Source organism: Sturnira hondurensis, unplaced genomic scaffold (assembly GCF_014824575.4).
Source record: "Sturnira hondurensis isolate 20B ecotype Veracruz unplaced genomic scaffold, ASM1482457v3 Scaffold0006413, whole genome shotgun sequence".
Lineage (NCBI taxonomy): Eukaryota > Metazoa > Chordata > Mammalia > Chiroptera > Phyllostomidae > Sturnira > Sturnira hondurensis.
Genome location: NW_028079044.1, coordinates 49454748 through 49476058, shown reverse-complemented (window position 1 = coordinate 49476058; position 21311 = coordinate 49454748). Strand labels below are relative to the sequence as shown.

The window sequence follows — 21311 nt, the reverse complement described above, 5'->3', positions numbered from 1 at the left end:
TTCACCCCTGCAGTTGGCTCTGGAGGAAGGAGCGCACGACCCAGGTGTTGGCCTGACGCTGCCCCCAGGCAGCGGGGCTCTCCCTGCTGCCAGTCTTCTGGGTTCCTGGGCTGGTGGACGAGTCCTCTATGCTCTCACCTTCACAGGGCATCCTCCCAGGGTGCATGTCTGTGTCCAAGCATCACTTTTAAGACACCAGGGGTATTGGATCACAGCCTGCTGGTGGCCTCATTGACCTGATTACAGGTCAATGCCATGACCCTGCTTACACCTGCCATGACCCTGCTTCCAAGTAAGGGCTGAAGCGTGGGAGTTAGGACTTTCCAGTGTGCATTTTGGGGAACACAGTTTAACCCCCGACATATGCCCTCTGGGATGATTGTTGTGAAAGAGCCCCTGAGTGAGCTCGGGGCGAAGTGGCAGACCAGCAAAGGCCTCAGCCTGCTGTTGCACAGAGGCATCTCCCTAACTGAGAGTGTGGCCCCGCAGTCAGCCTGCTCAGTGAGGCTGGCCACTGTGCCGGGTGAGGTCTGTGCCCGCAGCTGCGGTAGGACACGGCCCCGGTGGCAGGAGGAGCCTGGTGGGGCACCCGTACTCGGTGTACTTGGGCTCCAGCTCTGGTTCTTCCTCATAGCCCTTGGCCTCAGTGTCTTAATCTGTCACCTGAGCATGACAGTGCCTGTCCATGGAGAGTCACAGTAAAGGACTTGTGACCGCACGCCTGCCCTGCCCTGAGCGCCAGGAACATGGTGCATGGGGTCACAGAGCAGCGCTGCTCTGTGTGTGGACTCGAGGCCCAGCCCAGCCGTCCCTGGCTGGTCACCTCTTCAGGACTGCCATCTCTTCTTCAGCCTGTCCCTGCTGCTGACATAGAGGTGACGTTGGTGCCCTGCCACAGTGGAGCTTGCCGGGCTGTGCGGGGCCAGGTGCCGGCTGCATGTCCTGTCCTCAGAAAGGTGCACTATGCATCCGGCTGCTGTGGTGGCAGTGGTGGCGGCAGTGGTGACGGTGGTGGTATCTCCACAGAGCCCAGGGGGCAACAGACAGCCAATTGATTATGCTCTCTTTCTGTTAAGGAGAAAAGGAGTTATTCTTGTCCTGTGTGTGAAAAGTCTTTTTCAGAAGATCGACTGATAAAGTCACATATCAAGACGAATCATCCTGGTAAGGGTCTGCCCATCAGAGTGGGAGGTCAATGTTAAGATGCTCATGCTTATTTTAAGACAGCGTTGCCTACCAGCTGCTCTCGATGGACATCGGGGTGGGGGGTGATGAAGGCAGGAATAGACACGAGGGAAACAGCCATCCTCATTTAGAGCTGGGAGTTTATACAGTCACGTGCCTCATTTACCCCCTCTCTCTCACTTGAACTTGGACTGCCTCCACACAGCCACTTCCGGTGCAGGTCTGACCTGGAGCCCACCCCCAGGCGCCTGTGCCGGCCCCTTCCATCCACAAGTTCGTGCTGCCCACCATGGTGGTTTAGGATGGGTGCGGGCTTCCTCCCCGGCCCAGGAGCCTCCGTAAGGTGGAGTGGCCGCCACCTGCGGTCGGTTCCACACCACTGAGCTGCGTGGGGGTGAGGCTCCGGCTGCCTGGGCGTTCCTGGCTCGTGACTGCTGTTCTCACTGCCTGGGACGCATCTCCCTCATTCTGCCCGGTCGATTCCCATCGACTTTGTATGTGGTCTCTCAGAGTCCCGCTCTTGGGGAGGCTTGGTGGCCCAGTCGGGGGGGCCCTCCTACTCCCTGCCACAGTCACACACCACTTGTATTCCAGTGGTGCACACTGTCCCCACGGCCCCAGGGACGTCCTGGGGGCAGGGCTCCCGAGTGCCCACAACAGCCCCCCGGCTGTCTCCATGTTGCCAAACTTGTCCCTGTGTCAGCCCCCAACTGTTTTTTCCTGGAATGTTTGGAAGTGTGTCCCAGACATCATGTCATTTCCCCATAGACAAAACTTCAGAATGCATCTTTAGTTCCAGTTTTGTCAACACAACCCCTGTGCCTCCATCAAGGCCCAGAATTCCCAGGGACCCTTCTTACTACCTCCTGTCAGTCCATTTAAGATGTCCCCAGTTGACACAGGGTTTATTGTCACTGTTGGCCTGTTTGAATCAAGATCCAAGTGCTTTGATTTCGGTTGTTGTACCACTTCAGTTTCCTGTGCCCTTACAGGACACCCCCGCCTCCGCTTTTCCCCCCACGACGTAGATTTGTGGGAGAAACGAGGCCGTTCTCTGGTGATGGTCATGCATTCCTCATCCAGCCGTCTGTCACCTTGTGCTCCTGCACCCCCACCCCCTGTTGCACGTGAACATGTGTTTACATTTGAGGCTAGTTCGGTTCTGGGTTAACTTTGGGGCAGGACTCTGCTCTCGTGACACCGCGAGGCGCGTGCCGGCTTGCCTTCTTGGCTGCTGGGATGGACCGAGGGTTCGGGGGCTCTTGAGCGGCTCCTGCACACTGCCTGCCTGCGTCTCTTCCAGAGGTCCCCATGAGCACCATCTCCGAGGTGCTTGGGAGGAGGGTTCAGCTGAAAGGGCTGATTGGAAAGAGAGCCATGAAGTGCCCGTACTGTGATTTCTATTTCATGAAGAACGGCTCCGACCTCCAGCGGCACATTTGGGCTCATGAAGGTGAGTACCCACCTTTCTGGGTGAGGGGCTCTTTGCATTTTGTGCCTGCACACCTCACTGGGGAGTGAGTTGGGGGAAGCCATGCTTTGGGCCTGCTGCAGTCAGAGTTTACTTAGCACGCTGAGAAGCAGGTCCGCCAGTCCGCTCTGAGCAGTGATTTAAGTGTTACTGATTTAGTTGCGGTTGCAGTGATGAGAGGCCTGCAGTTCATCATAGCTGTCGTTGCTACGTCAATAAATCTCCATGACTCCTGCACCAGGAAGCAAGGACCAGCAGTCTCAGTTACAGCAGTGCCTCTAGTGCCCACAAGGGTGCGCTGTGCCTGGCAGGTGCTGAGCAAGTGTTGGTGTTCTGAGTGGGTGAAGGCCAGGAGGACCTCAGGACTCAGAGCTGGGAGGAGGTGTGTACAGATGAGGTAGCAGGAGGAGGAAATGTAGTCCGTGCTCTTGGGGTGCTTGCCCAGGAAGGAAAGTGTGGGGAGCACTCTGGGACTTGGGGGAGTTGCAGGTCAGGGCACCGGTAGGGGCAGCTGGCCGTCAACTTTGTTTTCTCCCCCTGGGTCAGAACACAGCTCCTTGGTGCTGAGGCTCCGAGCCGTGGGGCCCGGGGAGCCCACCTGGAGGTCTGCGTGGGCCCCTTCCTGCGAGTTAGGGGCCTGGGGCACTGCGGGGGGAGTGGGGGGGCTCCGGGAGGGGGTGGAGGACGCAGTCCTTTCCACAAACAGGATGACAGTGGCCTGTTTTTAGGCCACAGGGAGGCCCTTCAGAAGGGAGAGACTGACAGTTGAGCGGGCAAGGTCGGTCGTGAGGGTGGAGCTGGGGTCAGGGGGCGGCCGGGGCATGCCTTCCCGCTGAGCACTGGGGAGCGCCGCAGTTCTGCGCTCCTGGGCACCCGCCACCACGAGGCCCAGCCCCGTTTCCTACACCGCGAGGTCACAGGTGCATAGGTCAGGGGTGAGCAGGCTGGGCTCCCTGCAGTTTGTTACGCCCCTGTGCTTGAGTGCGGGTACAGCGTTCCCCCCTGTCACACCAGGCTCTAGTGGCCTTTTTGCTGGTCTGTATTTATGGAGGAACAGGGCAGGCAGGGCTGGGCCCCCCAGCCTCATATCAAGCCTCAGCCTTTACTGCAAAGCAGGTGCTGTGGGTGTTTGAGAAGTGCCAGGGGCCTCGGGACCGGGGCGCCCACAGTCCCAGTCATCACCCAGCCTGCACTAACATGGGAGCTCTGCTGGTCTCAGGAAATGACAAGTGCTTTCACGTCTGGCCCTGAGCACCAGACCCCACTGATGTTTGCAGAGGCTGGTGGTTGCTTTATTTTAATTCTGTTCAGTTTAACTCAGTTCAGCTGGATTGAGCGAACATCTGGTGGATAAACTGCTTGGGACCGGTGCCCTGGCGGGGTTCCCAGGAGGCGGGAAGAGACAGGTGGGGACAGCTCACCGTGGTGCGCCGTGAACAGGCCGCTGGATGGGGGTTGCAGGCTTTGGGCACATCGATGGGGAAGCAAGGACTGTCTTTGAGAAGGTCCGTGAGGGCTGCAGAGGGGAGGCCTGGTCAGACCCCGGAGGAGGGGCCTCCCCGTCTGGACACGAGGAGGGGAACGTGTGTGGGGCGCTCAGGGACCAGACGGGCACAGACACACACCTGCACATAAACATGCGCGCGCATCTCCTCTCCTCTGGCAGGCGTGAAGCCCTTCAAATGCTCCCTGTGTGAGTATGCGACTCGCAGCAAGAGCAACCTCAAGGCTCACATGAACCGTCACAGCGCTGAGAAAACCCACCTCTGCGACATGTGTGGCAAGAAGTTCAAATCCAAAGGGACGTTGAAGAGTCACAAGCTCCTTCACACGGCTGATGGTGAGTGAGTGCAGGTGCGGCTGAGGAGCAGCAGAAGCTGCGGGCGCCCGGAGGCAGGTGGGGTCCTGCGGCTTGTGGAGACCTCGCCCGCCTGCTCACGGCCCTGCGCTCGGTCAGTGCCGGGGCTGCATCGAGGGCCTCCAGGGCTTGGTAATCACCCTGTGTGTGTGTGGGGGGGCGCACTCACGTGTGCCCTGGGGGTGGGGGGTCGCTCAGGGAGTGAGGTGTCTGAAGGAGGCCTTGACCTTTGGTTCTGCAAGTTGCAGTTCCCTTCAGGCCTCCGTCCCCACCTGAGCCTGAGAACCCTGAGTGCCCATGGTCAGCCCTGGCCTGACATGCCCACTGGATGCTCCTGTCATCCATACTGTGCTAGGGTTTTCACAGTCCAAAAAGGGGTCGAGTCCAAAACATGATGAAGGCAGGAATAGACACGAGGGAAACAGCCATCCTCATTTAGAGCTGGGAGTTTATACAATCATGTGCCTCATTTACCTCAATACACAGTGTTGGGACATGTCTGGCCTTGATAAAGTGTTAGATGGATTTCTAACTCCATTCAATTGTTAAGAACCATTGACTGCATTCTTACTAAGTGCCAGTTGTGAAGATAGGTTCTGGTGGGACAGGGCCAGTAAGGAGCAGTTCCTGCCTTCAAGGGGTCCCGTGGGAGGGAGAGAAGCACGTGGCCTTGGACTGTCTTTGAGCGAACCTGGGCGTCCTCCCTTCGGCCTGATCCAGGATCCCACTTCTCTGCACCCTTGCAGCACAGTTTTTGTCTCAGCCACCTGCCTCCTAGCAGTCCCTCCGTGTCTGCACTTGTCCCCTGTAGTCTGTTCTGCCACAGCACCCAGCTCCGCTGTTGAAATAGATATCAGAGGAATAGCCCAAGTCCCTGCTGAGACCTGGCTGACCCCCTAACCTCCTCTGCACGTCTGACTCATCTGCTCCATGCCCCGACCCCCCTCTCCAGACGGGTCAGTCTCCTTCCTGCTCCTCAGACCTGCCAGATCCAGGCCCATGTCAGGGCGCCAGCCTCTGCCTGGCACAGCCTTCCCTTCCTGATCCTCAGTGGGCACTTTGTTCATGGCCTTCGGGTCTGCACTGGACGGTCCCTTCCCCATGATGGCCTTCCCTCCCACCGTGTGCCGTAGAGTCTCATAGCCACCCAGGCAGCCCCGCCACCTGTGTCTCTCTGTTTCTCACTTGGCTTTTCTCTCCCTTGGGAACTACATAGTGTCTTGCTTTGTCATTTTTCCTGCACCCCTGGGCTCTCCACCCATCACTTCCTACTCTCTCCAAGTTTCTCTCCCTTTCTCTGTAGACCGTGCTCTGGGGTGCAGTGTTCTAGTTGGTCCTTATTTGCCGTTTTCTGTGTCTCCCACTGGACCGTAAGCTCCACAAGCAGGGAACTTTGACTTCAACTATATCCGTTTTATATCCTCAGCACCTAAAACAGTGCCTGATTCGTAGAAGGTTTTTGATGATGGAAGTTCTATTGATTGGAAGCGGGAGAGACAAAGCTAGTACCCTGCATAAAATGGTCAGTATAGAGTGGCACTGAAAAACAGCCAATTATTTTCCCCATCTCATCCCTCAGTTGTATTACATCAAATGCTTGTGAACTAGGTACTTTAAAATGTGGGAGAGGCATTCACTATAAATGGATCTTCTTGGGCATCTTTTAATGAAGTAGAAAGGAATTGAGTAAGTACCTTGTCCTTTATCTGCTTGTGAATTTAATTTTTCACATTTATTGTCATCTTGAAAGCAATCTGTCCCTGCTTACTCATTCCCATTTCCCAAAGGAGCTCATTACTGTGCCTTCTAAGGGGTAGGTCATTCCGGGCGCAGACTTCAGTTAAACGGGCTCGCCAGGCGGCGTGGACGAAGAGAGACAGCAGTCTGTACAGGGCCCAGTGAAGCCCTTTGTATGCATGCCGACAGTGGGTGAGGATATGCTGCCCACACCGGGCTGAAACACGTGTCCCCTTCTGGACTTCAGAGAGGGCCTGGCCCCACTGTGTGGTCTGGAGACTGACCCTGACTGTGCTCACCTGTAGTAGGTGGGAAAGGTTAAATGGCCCAGTGCTTTTATGTTACGGAATCAAGCAGGAATTCCCTAATCACGAAATGAAAAGCTCTTTGAGTTCGGTGCTAATTCCTCTGGATTCCCCCTCCCTGCGATCCAACCTGGCATGTGTACTTGAGTGAAGAAGCGTTGTGGTAAGATTTGCAGAGAGGAGTTATCCAAGTTCCGGGCAGTCTCCTGCCAGGGCCAATGACCAGTGGGCAGAGAGTTCTGTGTGGAAATGAGGCCGGAGTGCAGAAAGCACCTGTTTTCCTCGCTTCTTCGGTTTGCAGTAAGAGGTCTCGTGACTGCACCTTCTAGGAGAGTAAGTGGAGTTTTCCCTCCCTCTTTCCTCTAAAAAGCAGGAGCCGTCCAGGGTCAAGTAGCCCCATGTAGCCTAAAACCATGCACTCTAAAAGCAGAGAGTTGATAGCAAATGGTCCCTGAGCTGCCGGCTGGTTGAGCTCCCTGTGGTCATATACTGGGCATCAGGGACTGGTGTCTGCGGCATCCTTGTCCCTCTGTCACTGTCCCAAGTATGGGGCAGGGACAAGCTGGGGCTGCATGAACAGGGCAGTCTGTGGCATGTCTTTGTAGTCAGGATCTGGGTGATGGGCAGGGGTGGGGCTGACTCCAGGGCCCAAGGTGCCGCTCTGTACGTGCACCCTGAGTGGGTCCGCCTGACACTCTTGTTCTCGGTTTTCGTGCACGATGAGGTGCACTGGAGTAACAGAGTACACACTGCAGAGTGACCCACGCAGCTTACAGAACAGATTTAACTCGGCTGAAGCCCAGTTCCTTGAACCACCCCAGGTGGCGGGGTCTTGGCTGCCCGTGCCCTGCACAGTGGCGGTCCTGCAGTCTGGTTCTGGTCCCGCGCTTGCTCCCATCCTTTCATCTGACTCTGGGCCGCCTTTTGTTTCTTCCCCAGGCTCATCCTGATCCGGCCCTCCTGGTGTCAGGACTGATGTACTAATACAGAGAATTGGCACTCTCAAAGTCTGCAGCGGCTTTAAGTTCAGCCTTGCAAGCATAGGGACTTCTTAAGCTGCATTTTTATAGCTGCAGCTACTTCTGTTCCGATTTGCTGTTGCAGAAACCGCCGCAGGTGCTGGAGCTGTGGGGCCATGTACTCCGCAGAGCACGCAGAGCACCTGCCTGCTGCAGAGCACGTTGTACTTCCTGCAGGGCCCTTCCTCGCGTCCGGTGGCAGGACGCTGTGTGCAGCAGGGGTGGCAGGAGGGGCAGAGCCCTGGGCCTGCAGGGCCTCGAGCAAGTGCTTTGCCATCCCCGCTTGTAACATGGGCGTGTGCGTTTCCCACGGCTGCCGTCATAGCCTCCCACAAGACTAGCGGCTTAAAACAACACAGATTTATTACGTGACAGCTCCGGAGGTCAGAAGCCTTAAATCAAGGTGTCAGCGGGCCACACTCCTTCTGGAGGCCCAGAGGGAAAAGCTGTTTCCCTCACTTTCCCAGCTTCTAGGGGCCGCCCTGTCCTCAGGCTTGGGAGCCCTTCCCTTCCTCTTCGAAGCCTGCAGCGTAGAGCCTTCCAGCCTCTTTCCGTCCCTTCACTCTGTCATCACGCCTCCTGTCTGACCCCGACCCTGCTGCCTCTCTCTTTAGACTCTCCTGAGGCCATCAGAGTGATCCAGGGGATCTCCCACCCTAAGGTCCTTAACTTGATCACGTCTGCAAATCCCTTTTGCCGTAGATGGGGGCATTGCCAGGTTCTGGGGTTGGGGCCTAAACGTGTTTGAGGAGGGCGTGAACGGCCTGCCACAGTGGGGTGTGGGACAAGTGTGTTCAAATTAAGTGTGTCGGAAGCGTCGATTAGATGTACTTGTTCCCCTCGGTTCGTGTTCTCACAGTCCCCAGAGCTCGGCGACGCAGAGTGAGAGTGAGGTCTGCAGTGATGAATCTCCATCATCTGTGCACTTAGGAAAGACCAGGGCACCCTCTCTCAGGTCCCTTCTCAGCGGGAAGCCGCAGCGCAGCTCTTCGTACTTGAAGAGTGTCCATGTCGAAAGGGTCAGGTCAGTTTTCTGAAAAATTTACTTACTCAAAACACCAGCTTTGGCAGTGAGACTGGATGCAGTCAGGTGAAGGCGTTTTCCTTTCCTGCCTCCAGCTGTTACTGCTGGAAACACTGGGGTGTATGGAGACTTCTTTTTCTGAGTCTCTTAATCTCCTTCAGGTTTGAGGGGCACATAAAGTTGGGTGTGGCAGGCCCGATTGACCTTGACAGGCATTTAAACGAGGTGCCTCACAGTGGGAGGAGGTCTCCGTTGCCCCCTCCCTCTGGGATCTGGTGGAATCCACCTGCCGTAAGGCGAGGGGCGGTTTTGTTTTCATGGGGCGGTTTCAGATTTTTCCGCTGCTCTGTTCCTCCGTGTTCGTGTACAGAGCTCCACTTAAAGGGACTGAACAGCTGGGACTGTCCTCGGGGAAATTCATCCAGCAGACGAGGCTGCGGTGCACATGGGGGGAAGGACAGGTGTAGAGCTGTCCACCAGGCGGGGCTCCTCTGTCCAAGAGCGAGCCCCACAGCTGCCCGGGCAAGGGAGGGGGACCTTCCCACTCCCCGGGATTGCTTTCCGCCTGAGCCCTGGGCCTCAGCAAGCAGGTACTCTGCTGGCTGCCCGGCCTCCGGCTCGCTCACTTTCCTCCACAGTGGGAACAGATTCAGCAGGAAGGGCCATCCTGACCCTGCTGGGTTTGGGGTGCCTCCCTTTGACCTAGAGCAGAATAACAAGGATTCCTGCTCCTTCCTGCTTCCCTCCTCCTGTCAAATCTTGCCCCCTCTGTCCTAACGGGACCAGCAGAACACCCTTCTCCCTGCGTGAGGCCCAGGTGAAGGGCGGGCTGCTCCAGCCCCCCGCTTTCTTTTCCTCTGGGGTGGTATGTGCATTCAGCCAGCATCCTGTCGCCGGGTCCTGCCAGGGCTTCACCAGTCAGAGGTCAGCGAATGGCTCCAGACTGTTGACCAAAGTTAAGCCCTGCCTCGGAAGACAAGAAGTGACCGCCCCTGTGGCTGTGTACAAAATTAGGCCACCATCTGTCTGTGCAGAAGAGGGGCAAAGGGGCCAGGTCAGAAAGACCACCGTGTATCAGCATGGACTTTCTCGAGTAGGAGTGGTGTTTTAAAAGACAGAGCTCTTTTGAACTCCAAGTTCAGGACCATTGACATCGGTCGTATGGTTCCGTGTGGGCAGACCCATCTTTTGGACGGTGGGCAGTAGCGGGCGGGTGCACCGTTCGAGGCGGGTGCTGATCGATCCGAGGTGCTCCTCTGTCTCACGGGAGACACTAGAGTAGCAACTCCGAAAGGCTGGCCCCTACCCGCAAGTGTGCACGCGGTTCCATCACTAACAGGTCAGTCGTTCTCTTTAATACTGCTTTTAACCTTGATTCATATTCACATGGAGTGATTAGTTAGGATCAAAGTGTAAACATCATTCTTACAGCCCTAAATTAATGTTATAATTACACTTTGCTGCTCTGGAGGCGTGGACGACACATTCGAGAGTGTATGGTGTCCCACTGAGGCGGTGATCCCTGAGTGACGTGCCCAGTCCCTCCCTCATCTCCATCCCGTCTGCCCTCCCGCATGGCAGCTCATGCCGTGGAAGCCCTGTCCTGCATCTGAGCGCTTCCCTTTGAGTTACTTCCCAAGGGCCCGGCTCTGGAAACACTCATTTCCATGGGTTTAAGCGTGCGTTGCACTGCCCACTTTTCAAAAAAAAAAAAGTAGCAGAAATGTGAAAGTGCTTCCACTCAATCTTCCATTTTTAGCACTTCATGTTATTAAAAATGCCCAGCGTCTTAGTGGGATGGTTCTCACATCCGGCCGTGTTGTGATAATCGTTAGTCATTTGATAGCTCGCTAACACCGAATAGCGTGGTAAGGGCTCGGTGGGCTCAGTGAGCTTAGGTGCGTGAAGCATCCGTACCTCACTCAGTTCAGGTGCTGTCGCTGGGCTTCTGACTGAGTGGCTCTGACTCGGCTCCCCCGCCCCCTGCCCGAGTGCTGGCTCATGTCCTGTTTTTATCATTTATTTGCTGTCTGGGGCCTTGGAGTTTCATACTGACACAGCCCCCAATTCATTCGACAGCTCCGCTTGTTGGGACGCCTCTGGTCACCACTGGCAGACCCTCATTTGACGTCGCCAGGGCAGAAAGGGGCGTGTGTGTGTCATAAAGGCACCAGGGGGCCCTGCAGAGACCTGGCTCTTTGTGTTTTCGGTGACTTCTTCCCAGACAGGGTGCTCCCATTCTGGACCCTGGAGCCTCATCCATGTGCAGGGTCTGCCTGCCTCCCCAGGTTTTGGTGTATGTACACAGTCAAGTTTAGCACAGCTGCTGATAGCCAGTCACTCAGCAGGTCCAGCTGGGCAGGTGTGTTGTGTGAAGCTTATAAGAGTCAGTCTTTCTTTTTTTCTCTGTAATCGTACTTTCCGTGTCCTGGGGTGCGTCGTGACATGCATCCAGATGTGGCCGCTGGGTGTTCGTCTGCCAGCCCTTTGAAGTCAGTCTGCCCTCAAGGAAACACTCGCTTTCCCAGTCCTCTCTCCCTGCACTTCTCAGGAGTCCCTAACAGGAAACAATCTGGCCGTCCCAAAGCGCTTCTGTGAGTGTCTCAGACCCCCATTGCATTATTTTAATTCGGCAGCAAAGGATTATGCCAGGTGCTCTCCTGGGCCTGCTGGGCAGCGCTCTCTGTGGCTGCAGAAACATGGGTGACATTTCCTGCCTGGCCTCTGGCTTCAGCAGTGGCTTGTAGGAGCTGCCGCCTTCCTCGTGTTCTGCAGACGCGGGAGGGTGCCCCAGACGTGGGCTCCGGGTCTCCAATGAGGGGATGCCGTGTGTTTGGTGCTGGGCGGCCTTTCTGTACGTGTCCTTTTCCTCCCTGACCCAAGGCCCTGGTGATGAGGGAGATGCTCAGCAGCCTGGAGCTCGGTTCTCCCAGCTTTTTCCCAGGGCTGAGGGGCCCCCAGACCCTGCGCACCTCCGGTGCCTGGCAGTTGTGCCACTGACTTGGTGCTCGGGTGCCAGGCTGAGGAAGGCATGGTCCCTTCCCAGCCCCAGGCCCTGAGCAGTGGTGCCCGTGCTGGGACAGGAGTGGGGGGTGCGTGTGCATGTGTGTGGCAGTGGGCGGGGGGAGGGCTGGCCCTCGGCCCAGTGGCCAAGATATTCAACCTGTGTTTTGAGTTAAAGTGAAGAACGCTTGGTCTGAGAGATGGTGCACTCGGGATGGAAAATGTTAGCCAAGGCTTGGGGGGTCTGAGACTCCGGAGGCAGTGTGGCAGGCCCCAGAACTCAGGCTCTGTGTTCCGGAGCTGAACCAACAGAAACAGAGCGGAATGCTCCAGAACTCAGGCTCTGTGTTCTGGAACCTGACTGATGGAGACAGTGGAATGCTCCAGAACATGGGCTCTGTGGGCCTGACCAACAGAGACAGAGAGGAGTGCTCCAGAACTCGGGCTCTGTGTTCCGGAGCCTGACGGAGGAGGAGAAGGCCGGACAGGAAGCCAGGCGGGGAGGGTGAGCTCTGGCACTAGGGGGCCTTCTGGGCCATTCCCTGGGCTTCGGTGGGTTCTGCAATTGGAGGCATCAGTGGGTTACTCAGGAAGGACTGGGGGAGAATTCACATTAGGTTTTCTGGACAGAGGATGCAGCATCAAAATGTGTGTGTGACTGTGTTTGTGTCGGGTAGATGGTTGATGGGTGGATGGATGGGAGGGTTCGTTGAAGCCAAGGATGCCGATCCAGAGGTTTTGCCGCTGTCCAGGAGAAAAATGGAGAGGGCCTGACATAGCAGTGGAGGTATCAGAAACAGAGACAGATGGACAGAGCACATCTGGGAGAGAGAAGCAGAAAAGTGAGTTGAGTGGAGTCAGGGCCATGGCCGCTTTGCGGAAGGCCAGCAGGTGTCTGACTTGCGTGACCAGGTGAGCGATAAACTGGGGAGGCTGGAGGTGGAACCCGTTTGGGTGGGCATGGCCACGAGTCCAATTTAGGGCATTTGGGACAGCTAAGCAGGTCTTTCAGCAGATACTTGGGTATTGAAGTCCAAGTTCAGGGAAGGGGTCAGAGTGGGAGTTGCAGATTTGGGTGCCAAATGTTTATAGAAGCCCACAGGGGACTGCAAGGAGCTTGCAGAATGGGAAGCCGGGAGTGTGGGCCAGGATACTGTGGAATGTCAGCCTATGGAGGTGGCGGGGAGAGAACGCCTCCGGGATACTTGGGGTGACTCATCAGAGAGGCATCAGGGGGCTCGGAGGGTTGCCAGGGCCGACCTCCTGCGGTGGAGTCTGGCTGGAACTTGCCGTTGGCCTGGCATCACGGGGTTCACTGGCTTCCTCAGTGAGAAGGGGTTTCGGGGTGAGCTGGGGCCCTCAGCCAGTTTTTCTGGGTTCCAGAGCACGCAGGGAGGGAGAGCAGGGGCTGCGGAGGGGGACAGCTGCGTCACCCGGCTGGTCCGAAAGCTGTGAGGGGTCCCATGTGCAGGAGCTGTGGTCGTGGTCCCCGAGCAGCAGGCTCGCACCACAGAAGGAAGCTGCTCGGCGCATACTTACTGCTGTGAGAAGTGTCGTGTTTATGTCGGGCTCTGTGTCTTTGCGTTCTTGCCAGGTGGGTTTGTGTTCCCGCGAGGTGGGGTTTTACCTGTGCTAACTGGGGTGAACGTGGGCCCTGTGCACCCCATCAGTGAGTGCCCGAGTCAGTGTTGCACCCATCAGTGAGTGCCTGAGTCAGTGTGGCACCCCATCAGTGAGTGCCCGAGTCAGTGTTGCACCCATCAGTGAGTGCCCGAGTCAGTGTGGCACCCCGTCAGTGAGTGCCTGAGTCAATGTGGCGCCCCGTCAGTGAGTGCCCGAGTCAGTGTTGCACCCCATCAGTGAGTGCCCGAGTCAGTGTTGATCCTCCTGAAGAGCTGCGTTGTGCATCTGTCTGCTCTTTGCTTCTTGGTGTCCCTGCCCCGAGTTGGGAGCTCCCAAACACAGACCTGGCTCCCTGGCTCCTGGCCTCCTGCAGGCTCTCCCTGCTCTCCAGGTGTGCCCACTCTGCTCATGAGTTCTGGCCACGTGGCTTCCCTAGGGCCGGCTTGTGACTCTCCCCAGACCTTATAAACTAGGCCGCAGAAGGGACACGCAGCTGCTGCACTTTCCTGACCGACCCGGGGTCCGCACCTCCAGGCCCTCCTGTGCCCCCTGTGTCTCTCCTCTAGTCAGTGGGACACATCTTTCCTCGGGTGTCATTGCTCACGGGCCTCCCCAGGCCGAGCTGGGTGTCCACTCTCCACCTGTGGTGGGCCCAGCAGGCCCCTACCTGCTGGTACCTCGTCTGAGGTTCCGGGCTGCTGGATGATATGGGTGTCTTCCTGCACACGGCTTGCTGCCCGGGACCATCTTCACACGCAGGAGCTGGCAGCCTGGGGACACTCACCTTGTCCCCCTTCTTTCCAGGGAAGCAGTTTAAGTGCACGGTGTGCGACTACACGGCAGCGCAGAAGCCACAGCTGCTTCGGCACATGGAGCAGCACGCCTCCTTCAAGGTAAGGCAAGGAGGGCGTGGGCCTTGGGGCTGCCAACACGCAGCTTCTCCAAGGGAGGCGGGCAGAGCCTCGCTCACTATTCCTGGCGCCCCCTTCACTTCTGGGCCCCATAGCTAGTACTCACGGGAAAAAGGAGCCGCGCCCTGGCCTCCTTTCAGAAGGGCGGCATTTCTCTGTCCCTCAGAGACCAAGGCCAGGAGGAGTGTGGGAGAGGATGCACGCCGGAGAAAAGGCGTGCTGTTGCCATCAGAAAGGGGAGAGACTTAGAGGAAGGGAAGGGGCATTAGGAACAGGTCCATGGGCTCCAGATCCCAGACTCCTCGGGTGAACCCCCTGGTCCGACTGGTGCTGTTGGAAGGGCTGAGAGGGTGCTCAGGGAGCCCAGCATGCAACGAGGCTCGGGAGGCTGCGTCTGTGACGTAGATGGTCGTCGTCACTCGGCCGTTGCTTCTGGTTCAGTTACGACGGCTCTGCTCCGGGGAGCTTGTTTCGTAAAGAACCCCCAGCACTCGGCAGCTGGAGCCCCACGGTGGGTGCTGGTGCGGCTGCTTCTGGCATCGATTGGCACGTGGGCACAGCAGGTGCGGAGCTCTGGCTGGCAGGGGGTCCCGCCTTTGGGCATCTCCAGGCCACACTATAGCAACATGTGTGTAATCACAAAAACTCATTTTAAGTACATTTACGGTTTTGTGTTGGGCTGCGTTCGTAGCCATCCTGAGCCATGTGTGGGCCTGGGGCCACAGGTCGGACACCCCGCCATGTTTGCTGAAACTGTATCCACTACCAGCCCCCTGAGCATGGTGGGCTGTGGGGAGACCACCGGTCACCCTCAGGTGGCACTCATTCGGCATCTGCTCTGTGCCCCTCAACTTGGGGGTCCCTGCTGTGTGTCTCCTCTCCCCGGCTGGACAGAGGAAGAACCTGACCCTCAGAGAAGTTAACTGGCCACCTGTCGGTCTTTTCTGCCAAGCCCACACCCAGAGATTCCAGTCTCCATTGTCACGTCGACCAGCCCGTGTTGTCACTGCATCTGAGGTGGGAAGGACCCTCCCCTTCAACAGGCTCATCAGATGTTCCAAGTGGCCTTGGGAGACAGGCACTCTCCCGCTCTCTCCTGTCGTAGTTCAGAAACCAAGCGTCTTGCTGAGTGTAAGGGCTGTGTGCTCTCGACACCCAGGGAGTGAGGCAGCAAGAGCTCGGGCTTCGTCTCCGAGTGCCCGGCCTGCACCCTCCCATGCACTGTGTCATTACTCACGTGGGCAGAGAGGGGCCTGGGGAGACAGGAGCTGCCGGCGTTGCTCATGCAGCTGCTTTAATGTCTGCCCTGAGCGTGAGTTTAGGTCAGACACTCGTCACCTACCTGGAGCATCACAGTGTCTCAGCCGGGGGGCCCTCCAGTGTTCGCGGAGTTTGTACGTGATCAATGTGAAGAGCTTCGTTTTGCATTTCGCCGCGGACAGCTGTGGTTTCGGGGGAGGACTCTGGATTTCTGTAGACGAGCACAGTTGTGCTGCGGGAAACCCGGAGCGCAGGCAGTGCCCACGGTCCAGACGAGGAACTGAGGCCAGCTCGGCTCACTGTCGTCCTCACTGTTCCAGAAGAGCAGCTGGGCTTCTCGCCCGCTGCTTGGTTTTTGATGTGGAAGGTTTTCCTCTTCTAACCAGACGTAGCCAAACGGCGGTCGGCCCTTAAGTGCTCGTCGTTTTCCTCCTGAGACGTGTGGACTTTTTGGTGCATGCGCAGAAACACTGGATTGGGGGGGAGGTTTGGTTTAAGGTCTAACTCTCACACGTGCTGTATGTAGTTTTCAGCCTTTCCCGCTATCAGCAGTCCCCGCCCACTGCAGGGCCTCGGGGGCTGCCGAGCTGGGCCTGGGTCATGGCTGTTTCCCACGGGCTCCCTGCTGAGTGGCACCCCACTTGGAGTAAGGCTCGGGCCTGAGACCCACTGAGCCAGGCCTAGGTAGGCTTCTCTCATCCTACAGGCCAGGCCCTCTTCTGGGACCCGTGAGTGTGGGTTGTGTCTCTCAGGTGATGGGGACCCACAGAGCCGCATGGAGGGACTCATGCCGGCCCCCCTCCTCCTGACAGCAGTAACTTGCTTTCCTCCGCCCACCCGTGCTGGGTTTTGTTACTGCTGTAACAGATTACCCCCAACTTCACTTCAAGTGAGACACAGACTGCGTGTCTCAGGGCCTTACAGTCAGGGTGAGGCCTGGCTGTGTTCCCTCTGGAGGCCTGCGGGTGGGGGGGGGAACCCGCTCCCTGGCCTTTTCTGGCTTCCAGTGGCGCCCGCACACCTCCGCTCGCAGCCTCCCCACACACCCCCGTTGTCACAACAGGCGACATGGTGTCCCTCCCCCTTCTTCTCTCTCTTCTGCCTCCTCCTCCTGCTGGCCTGGACCTTGTGACTCCGTGGGCCCCTGAAATAACCCAGCACGATGTCCTTGTGTTGAGGTCAGACACCCAACAACCCTAATTCCACATGTTGCCTTAATTCCTTTTGCCATTTAAGGTCCCAGGGGTTGGGACAGGGACATTCGAGGGCACAGGGCGCACTATGCTGCCTGCTATGTTCCTTCTCACATTCACTCTGTCATAGAAAATCTTCATCAGAGTCAGAAAAGACATGGTATGCTGCTCCCCCCCTCCTTCGTCGTACCAGTGACAAGCATCACCAAGAAAGTCGCCCTCCTGTTTCACTGAGCCCGAGACGAGGCCTCGCAGCCCTCACGCCAGCACTGCCGTCTGCCGCGGTTGGCTTGCGAGAGGAAACCGGCTCAAGTTTCTAGGTCCAGATCTGTAGTTAGCAGTGTGTCTGCGTCAGGAAGCACTGGAAGGAGAGCGCTCACGCTGCCTTTTACAATTACACGTTTTTATTTATACATTAAAAAAACAAAGTCAACAGCACTCATTCAATAAGTGTGAGAGTGTGCTTTTCCGTCCCTTATGGCATTGTCGGACGTGCAGTTTCAGACGTGACCGTGGTCACACGGCACGTGAGCCTCTTCTTCCCGGAGACGGAACCGCCTGTGCCGCCGCTGGCAAAGCCGTGCTAGGGAGTGTGGCCGAGAGGAGGGGCCGGTGGTTTGCCGCTCAACCTGCACCGCCGAGTCAGACCACGGCCCAGGCCAGAGGCCACGCCGCGTGCCAGCACGCGTCAGGTGTTCCCAACTCCGCCTTATTTGTCTATTGCCCATTCCTGGGCCTTGTCACGTTGGGTGAAAATACACTTACCAACCACTGTCAGTAGCCGCTGAAGGAGGAGGAGTTTAATTAGCCCTTCGTGCTGGGCAGTAGGCTCGGGCCCGGTTTGGGCTGTTCTGAGTGACCCCACCATGGCCACATGTGTGCCGTCCTCCGGAGGCCCAGCACGGCCGTGAGAACTCCTGATGGCATCAGTGCACTTCTGGGCTCTGTGGTCAGCGGGCACGCCCGAGGTGGGGCCAGGGTGCCGTCAGCCCCACCACAGTGCTGGGACGCTGCTCGGCCAGCAGGGATCAGAAGTCCCTTCTGATTTCCCATGTCCTCAGTGGAAGCAGGAGTGCCCGCCCGTGTGACTGTTGATAAGCCTGCCACAGTGACTGCATGGAGTGGAGTGCATGTTCACCGTGACCCCCTCTGCTGTGCGCCCTGGGCACTCAGAAGTTTTTCCTGGAGGTGAGGAGCAAGGAGGGTAACTGAGGCAGCAGACTGCTACTGTCACCAGTAACCTAAGCAGTCACCAGGAGCTCTGCCAGCCCCTGTGAGGGTGTCCTCCAGGTGGCATGGCCCATGGGCAGGGCAGGGAGGACCTGGGCGATGCAGGGCCGGGGAGGAGGAATGGTGTGCACCCTTGGTGTGAGCCCTTCCTTTTTTGATATTGTACATTGTGGCCCTGTGGTCACACCGTCTCGGAACCCAGCCTTGCCACGTACCGCCTGTGGGGCCCCTGTAACTGTCCTGTAACATGGGGACAAGGCAGTATCTCTGTCACGCCACAGTTTGTGAGTAGTAAGTGCTTACAGGACAGCTTGGCCCATGAACCACGAATGTTGGTTCTGTCCAAAGGGTATCCTGTTGTTTTCCCCTCTCCCCTCGTGGAAAGGGGGTCCAGTATGTACAGGGCTGTCTCCTCGATCGGGCCTTCGTGTAAGATTCTAGGTGGCCGGGGTGTGTTCTGTTTGCTGAAGGAGTCCTACCTTATCCAGCTGATGGGGTACGTTCCTGTAAAGCGTGCCTGACCATGTCACATGTCACTCAGCACCAGGACCTTTCACAGGACCCACTCCCCCGACAGAGTTCCTTGTAAATGCGCCTCCTCCCCCTGAGGGGCGGTCTGTCCCGGGCGGTGCTGCCCAGCACTGCTGGGCCAGGCCTGCTTTCTCGGAGCGGGTTGCCCTGAGCAAGGGCCCCGGCCCAGCTTTCCTCATGCCTCCCCGCCTGTTGTTCTGCGTCGCGCTGACACGTGTCTGTGGGCCCCAGTGCTGGGGGCAGTTTGTACTTCAGGTCTTTGCTCCGTGAGGCTCCAAGTGTACCAGGAGGTTCCTGGGTTCTGGGAAGCAAGTCAGAAATCTTGTATGAGAATGTGCAGGTCTGCAAGAAAAAATTTAGTCAGCAATCAGCAGTTTCTCAGTCTGTCCGTTTTGGACGCTGTTCAGTGCTGCTTCTTGCTGACCTTGCCTTCTCACTCAGACTTTGCATCTGGAGCGAGGCCTGGGCTTGGCTGACAAATAGTGCTGACCACTCTTCCACCCTGGGTTCCCCGGGGAGGGCTGGCCTTCTCCTCACCTGCGGCCGTAACCTTGTAGGTGGAGTTGAGCGTGTTCTTTCCAAAGGGAGACCAACCAGAACATCATCCTGAAGACACTGTTCAACTTACGTTTGATGTGCATCTAAAACCCACCAAATCCTCAAAAATTTGTACCATGAAGCCTGAAGAATGTATTGCCTGTTGTCAGATTAAAGTTTGTTCAGTTAGCCCTGGCTGGTGTGGCTCAGTGGACTGAGTGCTTGCCTGCAAACCAAAGGGTCACCGGTTTGATTCCCAGTTAGGACACACACCTGGGTTGCAGGCTAGGTCCCCAGTTGGGGGTGCGTGAGAGGCAACCACACATTAACATTTCTCTCCTCTTTCTCACTTCCTTCCCCTCTCTCTAATAATAAATAAAATAAAATCTTTTAAAAAATAGCGTCAACTAAAGTATTTTCACAAAACTGGTGAGGCCCTGGCTGGTGTGGCTCAGCTGGTTGGGCATTATCCTGCAAACCAAATGGTTTGATTCTTGGCGAGGGCACATGCCTGAGTATTAGGTTCAGTCCGAGGTCAGGGAGCGTACGAGGGGCAACCAATCAATACTTGTTTTTCATGTCGATGTTTCTTTCCCTGTCTTTCTCCCTGGCTCCCCTTCTCTGGAATCAATAAAAGAAAAAACAAACAAACTGGTGAGAAGTCAGGGAGGTTTCCATCATTGATGTAGTTATCATTGATGAACTTTCCCTAAATATTTCCGAGGGAGTAGGTGACACAACAGTCTGAACATTTAGAATTTGAGAGACAACATCAGGATACATAAAGGACTGAATTTTCATCTGGACGTTTGATGCAACACACGAAATGCTTACTCATCCCCCGATCACACCTGTTCTGTGAGCCCCCAAGGGCCAGGCAGCACGCCAGGGGCAGGGGCTGCGGGGCGAAACAGCAAGGAGTGTGCGAGCGCTGGAAGACAGGAACACGCCACGTGCCGCGGGGACCCAGGAGACCACCTTGTTACATCAGCTCTGTCGTTTTTTAAAAGCTATGTTTTAATTGGGTTGTACATTATTCTGTCATGTCCAACCTATTGCTTTTACAACCTAGAGCAACCAGAAAGTTCTCTGGTGGACAGATACCCACAAATCAAGGGGGAACTGATGTGGCCTCTCCTCGCATTTTGGACAATAAAACAGCTCCCCATAGCGTTTGCATCCCCTTGTGTCCCTGGGAAGCTGAAATGAGCTGCACTCATGGAAGACCCCAGGCAGCTGAGCTCACAGAAGGTGTAAGAGGCTTTGATGCTGAGCCAGGCAACAGCAGTGTGTCAAGTGAGGTTGGCCGGGGTGTAGCTGTGCAGGTAACGTGCACCTCATCGCAGTCTGGGCTCTGTGAGCAAGGGTGTGAGAGCGTGGCAATGGCCTCAAGTAGACAGAGCTTTTGGAGACCCACGTTGTGAACAGGTTCAAGTTCGTCCTCCAACTGAGATTCTCAGTGCCCCTCAGAGTGCTGAGCCACCTGCGTTGCTCCGTGCGCCGAGCTTGCCTTCCTGCTGTGGCTCTCCTCCTTCCTGTGAGATGGTACCGTCTCCCCTCCGAGAGTCCCACCGCAAAGTGGACTGTTTAAACTCTCAGTGTCAGAATAGAGGAGACGGGTGGGCTCAGCCGCCTTCTACTTTATAGTAGCCTTAGGTTAGGCCTGACGGCAGGTGTTCTACGCACGTTCCCTGATTTTCCCCTAAAACTCCCTGTGCGGTAGGTACTGCTCCTCCATTTCATAGACAAGGAGACCGAGGCCCAGAGTCCAGCCCGGCAGCAGACTCACCAGCATGTGAGTGGTGGAGCTGGACTTTATGCTCGTCTCTGGAGACAGAGCCTTCCTCCACCCAGGACCGCCTCCTTCTCCAGCCAGGCAGAGGACGCTTTCGCCCCTTTCTCTGGTTTTCCTCTCACTGCTTTGGTTATACAAGCCTGCAGTTATGTGTTAGTTATCAAACTCAAGCAAAATCTTTAAGCAAAATGCTGACAGAGGGTAAACTGGGCAGCTGGAGTGTTTTCCAAGTTCAGTGGCAATTACTGAACCATCGGCAAAGTCAGGGGAAGGAAGGCACAGGGTTTCGGCTGCTGTTGTTTGTTTGGCTTTCCGGTTCTTAACTCAGATGGAACCAAAGAATTTGGGATTACACGTTTCCCTGTCACCCCTGAAGCGCATGTCCGTGCATGAGGAGGAAGAAGGGCAGGGTGTGGAGGTGGTTGTCGGAGGGGCCCGTCACCAAATTGTCGGGACTGAAATGTCCCTGCTGAAAACCTCCTAGGCTGCCTTCTGCTGCCTTGAATGGCAGATTTTTAAAGCACCTGTGGAATAAAAAGGAAATTGGATTGACTTATGTTAAATGAAAACCCTGTCTGTCTAATAATGCACCGTATATTCTCTGGAAATATTGCATTTTTGACAGCACA

The 21311-nt window shown here is 56.5% G+C and overlaps 1 protein-coding gene across 1 annotated transcript in view; it reads left to right on the top strand.

Moving 5' to 3' along the window:
- Window positions 1-21311, top strand: part of ZFAT (zinc finger and AT-hook domain containing) — a 128739-nt gene that overhangs the window by 64213 nt on the left and 43215 nt on the right. The window contains exons 8-11 of the mRNA XM_037048593.1: window positions 1077-1164; window positions 2489-2638; window positions 4323-4496; window positions 14030-14118. Coding sequence (XP_036904488.1) covers window positions 1077-1164; window positions 2489-2638; window positions 4323-4496; window positions 14030-14118 — 501 coding nt within the window. The remainder of the gene's footprint in view (window positions 1-1076; window positions 1165-2488; window positions 2639-4322; window positions 4497-14029; window positions 14119-21311) is intronic.